The 12,899-nt window shown below is 48.3% G+C and overlaps 1 protein-coding gene across 5 annotated transcripts in view; it reads left to right on the top strand.

The window, feature by feature from the left end:
* The window catches only part of ddah1 (dimethylarginine dimethylaminohydrolase 1), a 77,595-nt gene extending 64,903 nt beyond the window's left edge, over window positions 1–12,692 (top strand). For 4 of the 5 annotated variants that reach the window (XM_069704833.1, XM_069704837.1, XM_069704838.1 and 1 more), the window contains 3 exons: window positions 737–856; window positions 6,245–6,388; window positions 9,738–12,692. In XM_069704833.1, the coding sequence (XP_069560934.1) occupies window positions 737–856; window positions 6,245–6,388; window positions 9,738–9,854 (381 nt within the window). In that variant the 3' untranslated portion in view covers window positions 9,855–12,692. The remainder of the gene's footprint in view (window positions 1–736; window positions 857–6,244; window positions 6,389–9,737) is intronic. The other variant, XM_069704834.1, reaches the window with a different exon arrangement.
* Window positions 12,693–12,899: the final 207 nt, after the last annotated feature.

Below are 12,899 nucleotides of genomic sequence, written 5' to 3' on the forward strand. Positions count from 1 at the left end.
CTGTCAGTTGTAGCGTCATCTGTTTCTAATATTTAGTGGATCTACCTTTGGATAAAGGGGGAAGCATTACATTCTCAATAGAAAGCTACTTATTGTAGGATTACTATCGTGAGGAAACGGTGTGTCAGCAGGTGAAAACCAACGCTGTGTTCCGAAACATGCAGCGCACCACGAGTATCCAGGATGATGCACTTCGAACAGTCCAGTAATTTAGTGTGAAATGCTGAACACGTCTCAAACTTAACGGTCACCATCTTGGCTACTCGGCGGAAAGGGAAGAGCCATCAACTTCAATTATTTTCACATTTCTGCGTCCGACGAAGCGACGGTTGTTTCAGAAAACCGCACAAAAGTGTTCCACTAATACGGCCGCTGGATAAAAGGCATCGGTATGTTTAGTGTGTGTTCAACAGAAGGCGCGGAGAAGAATCCGTTTCTGGGTCAAATAATTCAAACGGGCAGATACGCGGGCGGCTGACGCATTCAAATGTGACGGGTTGTTTCCGGTAAATTGCAGAATGCCGGTGTGTGATTTGAGCGCACACTGTACGCTGTAAGTACACTAACGCGTGAGCGTGCTATAAGCGAGCGTGCTAAGGGAAGTACATCCCTCCCTGCTCAGCAGTTCGACCCCGGGCCGAGGCGACATTAATTGAAGCCATTTCGTCACCTGGCTCCGTTCTCTGTTGATGGAGCTCATCGTACTCAGCGCGTGTGATCTGATTGTGTTTTCCAGGACTACGCTGTCTCCACTGTTCCCGTGCTGGAAGGACTCCACCTGAAGAGCTTCTGCAGCATGGGAGGACCGGGTCTCATTGTCATCGGCTCCAGCGAACCGGCACAGAAAACCCTCAAAGTATAGAGCCCGGGCTACGCGTGTGATGTACTGTATATACACCGTGCTCCCCCCACCCCACCTAGCCCCTCACACACACACACACACACCCTAACCCTCCCCCCTCCCCCCGTCTGTCGTCATGGAAACCGCTGAATCAATGTATTGGCGTTGTTTTCATTACTATGACGCACATTGACGCAGCGGATCAGTTTTTTTTTTTTTTTTCTTCCAAACTGTCGGTTTACTCTCGGCTTGATTTTGTTAGTATGAACAACCCCCGTCCTTTCTTTCTCCCGCTCTGCCAAGCATTCGGCAAGAACAACACTACAAGACGGGACACCGCACGTGTTGATTCAGAGCAGACTCCCTCGCTCACAGCTCCGCGCCGCGAGCACGCCGAACCCACCTGTCACCTTAATCCCTCCTCATTAATTCATATTCTGGGCTAATCTGCGGGGATCGCCCTCGGCGCTCCCTCTCCAACTTCAATTACGAAGGCATTGTCGTTCCATTAAACAGCTTGAGCGCATTACCGCATGAAAGGCGTCTGATTTCCAACGTGCTCCGTCGCAACAGTGGAAACCCACAGGGATGCTGGGACATAAAGAGGAGACAGCTCACACCCTGACAAGAGACAGATTTGGTCGTTTACACCAAGAGAGTGATAAATCTCAGCCCATCCCTCTAAAGGAATTATCGCTGAAGTTCCCAAACATCAACATGTGACCCTTTTTTCTTTTTCTTTTTTTTTTTTAATGGCACACATGACTGAAATGAAGTGGTATTTACACAGCACAGACACCCCAAACTGTATATATAATTACATAAATATAAAGACTTACACCCTTGGCCTCGGCTGATCCTCCCTGGCAGGACTCCTCGTTTGCCTCCCAGTGTGACATCGCCCCCTACTGGCCCAGCACTGAACAGGCTCATTTCTAAATCGAGTAAAAAAGTCCCTTTCGCGCCCTTTCAGGGGGAGGGAGGGAGGGGGGGGGGGTGACTAAAACCAGACCGTCAGACACCGCCTCCTGATGAGGCGCGCTCGGCCTTAAGGTCAGACTTGTTGTTTTTGTAAAGCATATTTGCATTGCCAAAAGTGTACCCCAGAATCTGTGCACAAGCACACAAGCTAATTCATTTTATACTCCAGGATCAACTCATTAAGATTCCTGGCTGTTTGATCACCGCCGTAATTAGCTACTGGAGCGAGGAGTGGCCGTCAGCGAGACTTAATGACAGACTGCTCGCTTCCTAATTGCGGCTTACGTCAGCCCCTCTCGCCGCAATTAGCTCCTGTTTTAAAGGACTTTTAACAGCCCTGGATTTGCAATTAGGTAATGTTCTCTTTGCGGGAGGAGTGAGATCTCGTGAATGCACTTTTAATGAATTCAAAGTGCTTGTTTTGGACGCCGACGCTGCTCTTATGGCAACCGGTGGGGGCGGGGGGGCGCTCCTCGTCCGTCCGCCCCGGCGGGACAAAGACACTTTGTCCAAATTAAAGTTGGAGCCCGGCGAATTCGTTTTGTCTTCAGGGAGCCGCCGCAGGGTGTTTCGGTGGTCAGGTCAGGCTTTAAAGAACTCGTAAGTCACGGGGAAGGTGCGGATGATCGGCGGTTTGTCTCGTCTGACTTTTTTTTTTTTTGGCGTTTGGGCTTTTTGTCCGACCTCGGGGGGGGGGGGGGGGGGGGGGGGGCTCCGCGCTCCGAATGGCGTTGCGTCTGTGTTTAGCTCTCCCGGGGATAAGAGAGCGCACGTTGACCGGATGGATTTCGTCATCCATCCCGCCCGCTGTCGCTGCCAAGCTTCAACCCGTGAAGTCATCGTCCCGAAATACTCCCCCCCCCCCCCCCCACCCCCCCGTCAGAGGCCGCGGCGCCCGCCCCCCTCCCTGTGCAGCGGGACTCTCCGGCAGCCCTTAGATCACCAGTCAGCCCTTTTATTTATTTCGTTCATGAGGTCATCGCCCGCTCCCCCCCCCCCCCGCCCCCCTCTCCCCCTCCACCCCCCTCCCCCGCCCCCGGTCGGGGCTCGAGCTTCACCTTCAAGGATGCTCTCCGCTTTCACAGACGACGACGCGGCGAAGGTCGCGCTCGAGGCGGTTTGTCTTCGATCGGCCAAGAAAAACAAACAAACCCTGATCGCAAACGCCCCCTCCCCCGTCCCCGTCCCCGTCCCCGTCCCGTACACAGAGCGAGGGACAAACATGTGATACTTGTTCCACGTTTTTAGGATGAAATTTGAGCTGTAATTGGCGAGTTATTTAATCCCATGGGTTTTTGTTTTTTTTTGTTTTTTTGAGCAGCGGGTTTCCTTGTAATGTTAAAAGCATTCGTCCCCCCGAGTCTGTTCAGCTGCAGCGTCAGAGAGCAGAAGCTGATACCGCGTTTTAAAGTACAGATCGAGTTTCCCGGATCGCAGCCCCTCGTAGCAATCTGTACTACTTACTCTGCACAACGTATACTAAACACTGATCGCCATAATATACCGAAGCGGTTTGCAGAGATGGAATATAATTCGGTGTATTTATTCAAGGCACTCGAGCGTCTACATTTTATGAAGCCTCTCTACTTCTAAATCCGTACCTCGGAGGCAAACCAGACTTTGCGCTCCGTGACGTTTTGTCTGACAGCTTCAGTTACTCACAAACCGTTTATCTCCCGCTTTGGTGATTTTGGCTTTAAACTCTCCGATAAGCCGACGAATTCAAAGTTCTCCCGAGCCGACGTTTCGGCGACGCGCGGTCCTCGCGGGACGGCGGTGCCGCGAACCGTAACGACGCGATCCGTTAAATCGAACTGCCCGCCGGCAGAGGAAGGAGAGTTCAAATGAGTTCAACCGTAAACATCTGCAGCAGTAACGCGCCGCGAGCCGGCGGGAATATACATCCCAAAAAAACCGCGCCGCCCGGGGGGGGAGCGTCTTCCGCCGAGCGCTTTTGGGGAAGCGGAGAATCCGAACGCTTCTTCTGTCTCGTCTTCCAAGTTTTTCAAAACGACCGTTTCGTCGACGCGCGCGGTGACATCACGGGTCGCCGTCGGTCCACGAAACTGAAACGTCGACACATTTTCACTGCGAGTTAAATTTACAAACAGAAAGAAAATTCAAAGGAAATTCAAATTTTTTTTTTTTTGTCTTCTTTTAATGACTAATTTTTGGAGCTGTTGTTGTTGTTGTTGTTGTTTGTTTTTAAGTAATAAGATCCGCACGCCGACGCGCTCGTACCGACGGCGCGAACCTGCTGATGTTTAGCGGGTTTGCCATTTTTGGTTCTGCCCGTCGGCATCGGGCTGTCGTCGGCCGTCTGATTTTCCAATCGGCACCGACGGGGTCGAGTGAGTGTTTGAATATTACCGGAGATAACCGGAGACGGCCGTCTGACGGGAGCGGGTCTTAAAATGCGAAAGCGAAATATGAAAAGAGGAACCGTTTCGGGGCGCTGCTCGGTCTTATCGGAGATGTTTCAGTCCTTTTCCCAGTTTTTTGGTTTTTTTGTTTTTTTTTACACCAGCTGGTGAAACCGGTGTTTCCAGCTGCGCCCTCCACTCGGGGGACATATCCCATAATAATCTCCAGAGCGAAACGTCCGTCGAGAAGCAACAACAAACATTTACCGCGCGTCAACAGGAAGCAATTTCGGTCCCATTTCCTCTCCGGGTTTGGACGCGGCCGCGAGCGGGGGGGATTTGTCTCGTACGCGCTCCCGTTCGTTCGGTGAAAAGAAGTACCGTAAAACTTTGAAAGGCCTTCCGACCGCCGAGGTTGAGCGTTGTGAATATTCTGAGCGGGGAGCCAAAAATACAGATCACGCCGATTACCGCGGTAAGAAAGCGCCGGGTCCGGTAAACCGTCAAGTGTTTTCTCTTAACTGGAAGAGATCGTCACGGCCCGGAGGGGATTTTTATGACCTTCCAGTAAATATTTTTTGTTTGAGCAGCTGATGACTGAGCGCGTTTCGCTGCCCGGTTTACCGCTCCGTGTACTAATGCGTCCGGCTGCACATGTGCAGACAATCTGTGCACGCGCCGCCTCGGCTCCGGCCTGCAGACACGGCACTCGGAAATGACATTTTTCAGCGCCCCCCCCCCCTCGTGTCAAAAGCTCCTGTATTTCTATCTTTCCTTTGCAGGCCTCTCCATTTAAAACGTGTAAATCAAAACAGTTTACCGCGCCTTTTAACGCTCGGTACGAAAGCGCCGCCGCCGTTTGTTTTTTTTGCGTCGCGCTTCCCCGCAGATCGCTCGTCTGTTTTGACGACGACGACGACGACTCCGGGCCGGCGGCGACTTTTTACCCGGAGCTTTCTGGTCAACGGCGAGACCGAGAGCTCGCACCGGCCGCGCGGCGGCTCTTCTTATTATCCCGACCGGGCGCCGCCGGAAACATCAAAAAAATGCGTCACTTCCCGTGTGCCGGAATAGATCCCCCCCCCCCCCCCCCTCCCGGGGAAAACCAAAACCAAACGCCGAGAGCAGCACCTTCGCCGCGAGCTCGGGTCGTTTGAGAATGGACGACCGTTTACGTGGAAACGGCTCGTTCTTCTGCGCACAAGGAGTCTTGAGTCGCATTCGCCTCACAATGCCGGTAATGTAAAGCCGTGCGTATTTGAACGGAACCCTCGCAGGAACCGGCGTTCTCCGTCTTCCGTGAACGGAATATTCTGTATATTCTATATTTTCTTCTAACCGGCGTTCCGCCTTCCCTTCCCTTCCCTTCCCTTCCCTTCCCTTCCCTTCCCTTCCCTTCCCTTCCCTTCCCTTCCCTCCCCTCCTTCCCTTCCCTTCCCTTCCCTTCCCTTCCCTTCCCTTCCCTTCCCTTCCCTTCCCTTCCCTTCCCTTCCCTTCCCTTCCCTTCCCTTCCCTTCCCTTCCCTTCCCCCTTTCCCTTCCCTTCCCTTCCCTTCCCTTCCCTTCCCTTCCCTTTCCCTTCCCTTCCCTTCCCTTCCCTTCCCTTCCCTTCCCTTCCCTTCCCTTCCCTTCCCTTCCCTCCCCTCCCCTCCCCTCCCCTCCCCTCCTCGTCCGCAGATGTTCTGCTCGTAAACATTAAGAGGCACCTGCCTCTCTTCTGGTCATAACATCCTCACCCCCCCCCCTCCCAACTTCCAACTTGGCAATGCGGGCGTCTCCTTCTCGGCCCCGCTCCCTCCCTCCCTCCCGCCGCCGCCCCGTTCCACCTTCAGCTCCTTCAGATTACATAAATAACATGACATCTGCTGAGAAAGAATGTCTGTCTGCTCCTGTGTTCTCCATTAACCCCCCCCCCCCCCCCCCGCCCCGGTGCGCCCCGAGGAGTTTGCTGCCTCTGGTGTCGTGGCCCTTGATCCGGCCTCTTGAGCAACTTGTTTCTGACCATCGCCTCGCGGGCTGCTGTTTGTTTTAACTCCCGTGTCCCGTCTCCGGTTGTGCAGATCATGCAGCAGATGAGCGACCATCGCTACGACAAGCTGACGGTGCCCGACGACCTCGCCGCCAACTGCATCTACATGAACCTGCCCGGCAAGGGGCACGTGCTCGTGCACTGCACGTCGGAGGAGTTCCCGGAGAGCGTGAAGGTGACCCCCTCCCCCCTCCCAACCCCGGGGCTTCGTTTCCCGTCCGAACTCGCACGGTCTCGCTCGCACGGTCCCCGCATCCGCGCGCGCGATCCCGAGGTCGCGCCTTCCGGGAGGGAGGACCGCGGTCGCGGCGGCCCGCGGGCGGTTCCGGCGGTTCAGATATAAAGGGCGCTCGTCTTTGTTGCTCTTCGTCCTGTCCAGACCTCCCGAGAAAAACAGCTGGAAACCCTAACCTAAGCTACGTGGTTGTTTTACACAGACCGCAGCCCGGCCTGTATTTTATTTTTTTTTAACAAAGGAACCCGCAGTTTGATGTGAAGTGACCTTTTGTGGACTCGGGACGAGGAGCCACAAACACTAAAGTCACCGAAAGATGTTTTCAAGTTATTCTTATCGCCGCTTTAACAGGTATATATATATTTATATCAACAAAGACGATCAGGACGCCGCAGGTCTTCTCAGCTCGGTTAGGGTTTGAGCTTCTTTTTTCTGCATGCGGCTTTATTGCCGTCACCATCATCACCACCACCACCATATATCCTGATATATAATGAGATCGTAAACCCGCCGTGCCTGGTGAACAGGGCAGAGCGCTTGTTAGCTTCAGAGACAGAAATGTCTTGAGAGATCAGAATTAGTCAAGAGATTAAATGTTAGATTTACATTAATCCAGTGCACATCATCGCGGCCCCCGAAGCAATTTAAGAAAGTTAAAATGAAGCAAGTTAAGTTATTTATCTTCATGTGCAAACACGGTAAGCTGTGAAATGTTTGCTCGGTCATCCGACCACACACAAACGTGAAATGACCTGCTGTATTTGCCCTTTTAATCCACGACAAACATTTTCTACACCAACTTCACAAGCGCGACGCGTTATTGTCTGTCGGGGGGGTTGGACCGGCCGAGCTGCAGCCGTGTCATTTAGACGCTTCGGGGGGGTCACTCCACATCACAACAAGTCAAAAGGATCCTCACAGGATTGAACCTGGCAACCTACAATCTGCAGAGACAGTGTTCAGACCTCAAAATGTACTCTGTGGTTGAAACCCCAACCTCCGCCGGCTATTTTTAGACGGAAGAATTCACAGAATTGTGCATCTTTGGATTTATATCCGCAGCGAGGGCGCCGAGTTTCTTTTTTTTTTTTTCCAGGAAGATTAACTGAGGGAATTCAACTCGAGCATAATAAAAAATCTGTTTTTGTGTATCATGCTTCCTGCTCTGGTAGCACCTAGCACCGCATTTGGAGCGGTATTAGAGAAACGCATGTTTGTTCCATGAAGCAGTTTCCTTTATGAGGTTCGAACCCACCAGAAATTGGCCTGGAACTCGGTTTTGGCCTCAAACCCGCGTTTAAGGAATTACAGCTTAAAGAAAATGGAAAAAAAAATTATTAATAGCACAAGACATAACACAAGCAGTGAAATAGCAGGGGCGTTTTTTTTTTTTTTTTTTATCGGCGTTGACGATCACGTCGAGCGCGGTCGGTGGAGAGTCGGCACACGTTTCCCCGACGGAACTTGTTGCTCGTTCCTCCAGTGAGACGCAGAGGTCCGTCGGCACAATCCCCGAGACGCTCCGCAAGAAAGTCCCCCGCCTTCAAACTCTAAACACCGTCTGTCCTCATCTCCGGTCTAGTTTTAGTTTGCTCGTGAAGTTACGCAAGAGTTCCGCGTTTAACAAAGGCGGTGGGAGGTGGGTGGGGGTCGAAATGGGTGGAGAAGAGAGGGGGGTGGGGGGCGACCTTTCACGGTCAGCAGTGGCGGCGGCCTCTCGAGGGTTCTGTTCGGAGATCAAGAAACTCGGCGGACGAAAAGGTCAACCTTCCCTCCGATCGGGTGAACTCAACGGAAGATTTCTTGGGCGGCGGCGGCGGCGGCGGCGGCGGCGGCGGCGCTCGGCCCAACACTTTGCTCCAGACGGAGTTACAGAAATAACTGTTGACGTTCCCCCGACCGATGAATCTTTCGGACTTTAGCGAGCCCGCTTACTTGTTTTATTGTTGTTGTTTTTTTTTTTACCATAAAACTTTGTTGTTGTTGTTTTTTGGGTGAAGATCTCTGCAACTACACTAGCTATTTGTGCCTTTGTGATATTTCCTATCCTACTTTTGGATAGATTTTTTTCGTTACACTCTGCATAAGCTTGAACTGTATTCTATCTTTTGTTAATTTGCAGATGTCAGCATGAACGTGGGAAACACGACCTGCTAATAAGCACGTTAGGATTTAGACGTCAGTATTTAGCGCAGCACCACAAGCATGGTTGTAAACTCTTTTTTTGTTGTTGTTATATATACATATATATATGGGCAGCAAATAGGGATAGAAAATCAAACAGAAAGCCATCACGTTAAAGGCACCTACACATGCAAGTGGGATGGTATTAGCATTTTTTTTTTTTTTTACAGAAGCAGCATGTGAGAATTGTGGAAAATTACACGTGAACAGTTTTATGTTTTAGTGTTGCAGTTCCCACATTACACAAAATTGTCTTGAGCAGAAATAAACGAAGAGTTATCGGGCACTTCAGTGCGGTGGTTTAAGACATGGCACGCGGATCACCGCAGGCTTTGTCAGCCTTATTGCATCACGAGATCAAAATGTGTTTAGTTGGTTCCTCTGGCCGTGCCACAAGGCCTCTGTCTGTATCACAGCAGGGTTGAAGTAAGAGTTTAAAGAGAAAAATATCCTGGTTTGGAAGTGTGGTAGGAAAACATTGGTTTTCTTCTGGAACATGTCCACAGGGTGACACACTACTTTACAAGGGTCTTTTGAGAGTGTCGTAATAGTTCTCACTCCCATCTTTTTTTTTTTTTTTTTTTTTTTTTTATATATTTTGCTGGGAGACCAGGAAATGTTGAATGCTTGATCTCCTGCTTTGCACTTCGTGTCTCTGCGCAGGGCTTTTATATCACAGAAAATTACAAGTTGACAAGTCGAGTAAACAGACCTAAGTGTTGCATAAGTTCTGCTTTTAATTTGAATACCGCGTGTTGAAATGTACGTGGGCCCTTTCCAAAAAGCTGCTGGTCGTGCTGGTAAATACCTGTAACACAAGCTCACAGATCTCGTAGGGCAGGGGCTGCAGGAGCCGCTGTTGCCATGACGATAATTTGTATTTGATTATTTCTTTAATGTTAAGAGACAGACTCACGCTAAAACATGTTTTCCAGTGCTGTTTGGCTTAACGCTGTAACGATCTGTTAAATTTCAACTGACATGATTTTACAATAACCATGAGGTTCTAATACAGAGAAAATCTAAAAAAAAAAAAAAAAATTTTTTTTTAAAAAAGGCAGGATGTCAGGTTTTCCAATTACAGCCTCGTCTGTGTGTCCTGCAGGTGTTTGAGAAGTTGAAGGACCACATGCTGATCCCCGTGTCCAACTTGGAGAAGGTCAAACTGGATGGAGCTCTCACATGCTGCTCTGTACTCATCAACAAGAAGGCCAACATCTGAGCGTGCTCACCAGGGGTTTCTCAGTGCACGGTAACCAAGTGGAGCCTGTAGCTGATCACCATGGATCCCAAGCTTTTACAAAACAATGCTGGTAATCAGAGGCAGGATAGGCAAATTTAATGTAGCAGGGGAGCAAAGAATCTATTAATTGCAGGGAATTATGCGATCTCCCTATTATTAAATTACATTAAAAGATCTTAAAGTGTGTGAATAGTTCAACGGATAAAAAAAAAAAAAAGTTAGGATATAACATTGAAATTTGTCTTTTTCGCTCTTTATTTGGACCTATTCTCTAAAAAGCTTAACACAAAAGAATATGTTTGCAGGTTTGATAAATTCTCTCGTTATGAGCTCATACGTGATTTATAACATTATTTGCTTCTTTACTAGTCTACAAAGTTTTTTAATTAATTCCAGATTTATGAGGGAAGATCTCATTTCAGATCAGCGTAGTAGATCATGTGCAATGTTGAGTTCCCCCCTTTGAACCTGTAGCGCATGAATTGCTCGTTTATAGATCAGTCCTTGCTTTCTGTCCAACAACAACCCTTTCAGACAAAGCTATTCAACTTCAATAGTGGGCTGAGTAGGAAAATCACTTGAAGCTCGTGGGCCACACAGAATACTTTAACATTATACTGAAAGAGCTCTTTGTAACCATTACTTGTCAAGAGTCCCTCCAGGAAATCACGATCTTGCGGTTGTAATTATTAACGCAAATCCAAGCGATTTCCGCAATATTTGAAAGAGCTTTCAATCTTACAAAATTCCGGCGATTTTATTTGCAAAAAAGGTTCTCAATAGAAGCTCTGTTGAAGGTACTACAGCACAAAGTGAGGCTTTCCAAACAAAACTCCCTTTTAAACGAGTAACGCACATCGCTTTTCTTTCATTCTAATGGTATCATTATATTCAACTATGATTTCGTATTTGTGTGTGCATTTGCTTATATAACGAAATTGAAACCCATTTTTCAAATATTTCAATCTTTTACTTCTTAAATGTTAAATTACTGCTGTTTCCTTACAGTTGGTGCTAAAAGAAAAATTCCATAACCGCCTACACACTACTGTGTATTTCTATTTTTTTTTATTTATTTTTTTTTCAAAACAAATGGCAATCTGGCAGAGTATGTTCTCATTCTGAAAATACAGTTCTCGAAAAGCCTGAAAAGCCCTCTGGAGATGTGAACCTTTTGTTATGATGGTTTTTTTTTTCTTTGTAATTGATATTGAAAGTTCTGCCAATGAGACCTGAGGCACTGTTACTTTTCTCGACTATTGCTTAGAAATCATTGCTATTCCTCATACAGTACTGGAGGAGATTTTTTTTTTTTTTTTTTAGTTTTTTTGACTGATACTAAATACCTGCCACCAGCTAGAGAAACTAACGGTAATTTATGCGATGCCACTGGGACCATCAGTGCTTGTAGCAGTTTTTCATCCTTTCGGTAAGATTCATGCAAACCATGCAACAACAAAGGGGAATGACTCATACTTACTAAGAAGGCTTTAGTACACTGTGAAATCTAGGTTTTTATTATTTTAAGATGAACGAATCTTTCCTTTACTCCAACATAACACCTCTGCTTCTTGTAGTATTCAATGTCTCAAAGGAAAAGCGATGACGTCACTCCTGCTGACTGATTCTGAAGGAACTGTAGTTTTCTCACATCATCGGTTCGGCCTGTGTTGGTGATTACACTGGTTATTTTTTTATTTTTTTTTCCCCTGTCTGGCAGTTTTTACTCCAGTACTTGACTTAGAGCGTGCTGTGAAACTGATGTCTGCTCCACAAAATCCAACAGGACCAAATGTGACTGCAGTCGGAGAGCTCGTACTCAACAGGCGGAACAAACCAACAACCCCTGTTCGGTGCGTTTCCAGTGGGAGTTTGAAGGACGTTGACCTGTTACGGTGGCCTTATCTCTTGTGTTGCCGAATACATGTTTGAGGCCTGCAAACGTAACGTACGTAGACATGTACACGGTTTAAAGCCCGTCACGTCTGAAACCATGTCGTTTCTCAATGTGATTGTAAGTGAAAGTTGAGGAAATGACATCAGGAGGTGATTCAACCTCCCTCCATAGACGTTTGCTTATGGGCAAGTGGGCTGTGATGAAACATGGAAAGAATTCATGTTGGGAGGAGAGGCTTGTACGCCAGTAAACACTGACTCTTTTTAAACTCTCTCTGTCTTTCTCTCGACTGTCTCGCTCTCAACACTCGCTTTTCTCCCACCCTCTGCTGTTGCCTCATAGACAATTCTGGGCTAATTTACGGCCCATGATATCATACAGTCTGGCGAACACTGTGGATGTGATGGGCTGCCGTTAAAGTGTGACAGCAGTGTGTTTTACAGAAGGCGGCTGGCTGAATGCGGGGTGATAGCATACAGTAGTTGCAGAGCCAGCTCTGATTCTCACGCTGCAGGCTGAGCGAGGCAGGAACAGACATCCACTGGCTGATAAGTAGTATATCGAGTGTTGGGTTTAAGAACAAGCCGGTTTTTCTGAAACCCTCATCCCCTCAGATCGTCCGACTCTGAGGCACCGTAACACTTATTTAAATTCTGAATGTTCTCATAAAATGAAATACATTTTTGTCCCTTGGCTGGCTGAACTGTGAGTAACTGTTCCCACACAACGTGCCGAGTTTGTTGGAGACTCGCATTTCTCCTCGTACTAATCCCTCCACCCATCGCAGTAGGCATGGTGTTGTGATTGCCCATAGTCCATCTCAGGTCTCTTGGTTTTGATACAACTTGTAATAATAATTTGAATCATCTAAAAATGAGCCTTCCGTCTACTTTGTGTAATAAATCAACATCTCGCATTTATCTGTGTTGTTGTATGTTTTTGTTTCTAAATGTCATCCCATTTACTCGCTCCGCTTTCAAGGACACGGCTGGTGTCGATCACAAGTGTGCGGTGACGTTTCAACCTCAACCTGGGCCACAATCTAAATGTTTTCTCATTTGCAGTATTGCAGAGAAGCTAATGTTGTTAATGTTGAGCAGGACTCAAGCGACACACCGCTGCTTGTT

This window comes from Brachyistius frenatus, unplaced genomic scaffold (genome assembly GCF_029030835.1).
Source record: "Brachyistius frenatus isolate BFR_SWC_R1_liver_20210118 unplaced genomic scaffold, ASM2903083v1 Contig_52, whole genome shotgun sequence".
Classification (NCBI taxonomy): Eukaryota; Metazoa; Chordata; class Actinopteri; family Embiotocidae; genus Brachyistius; species Brachyistius frenatus.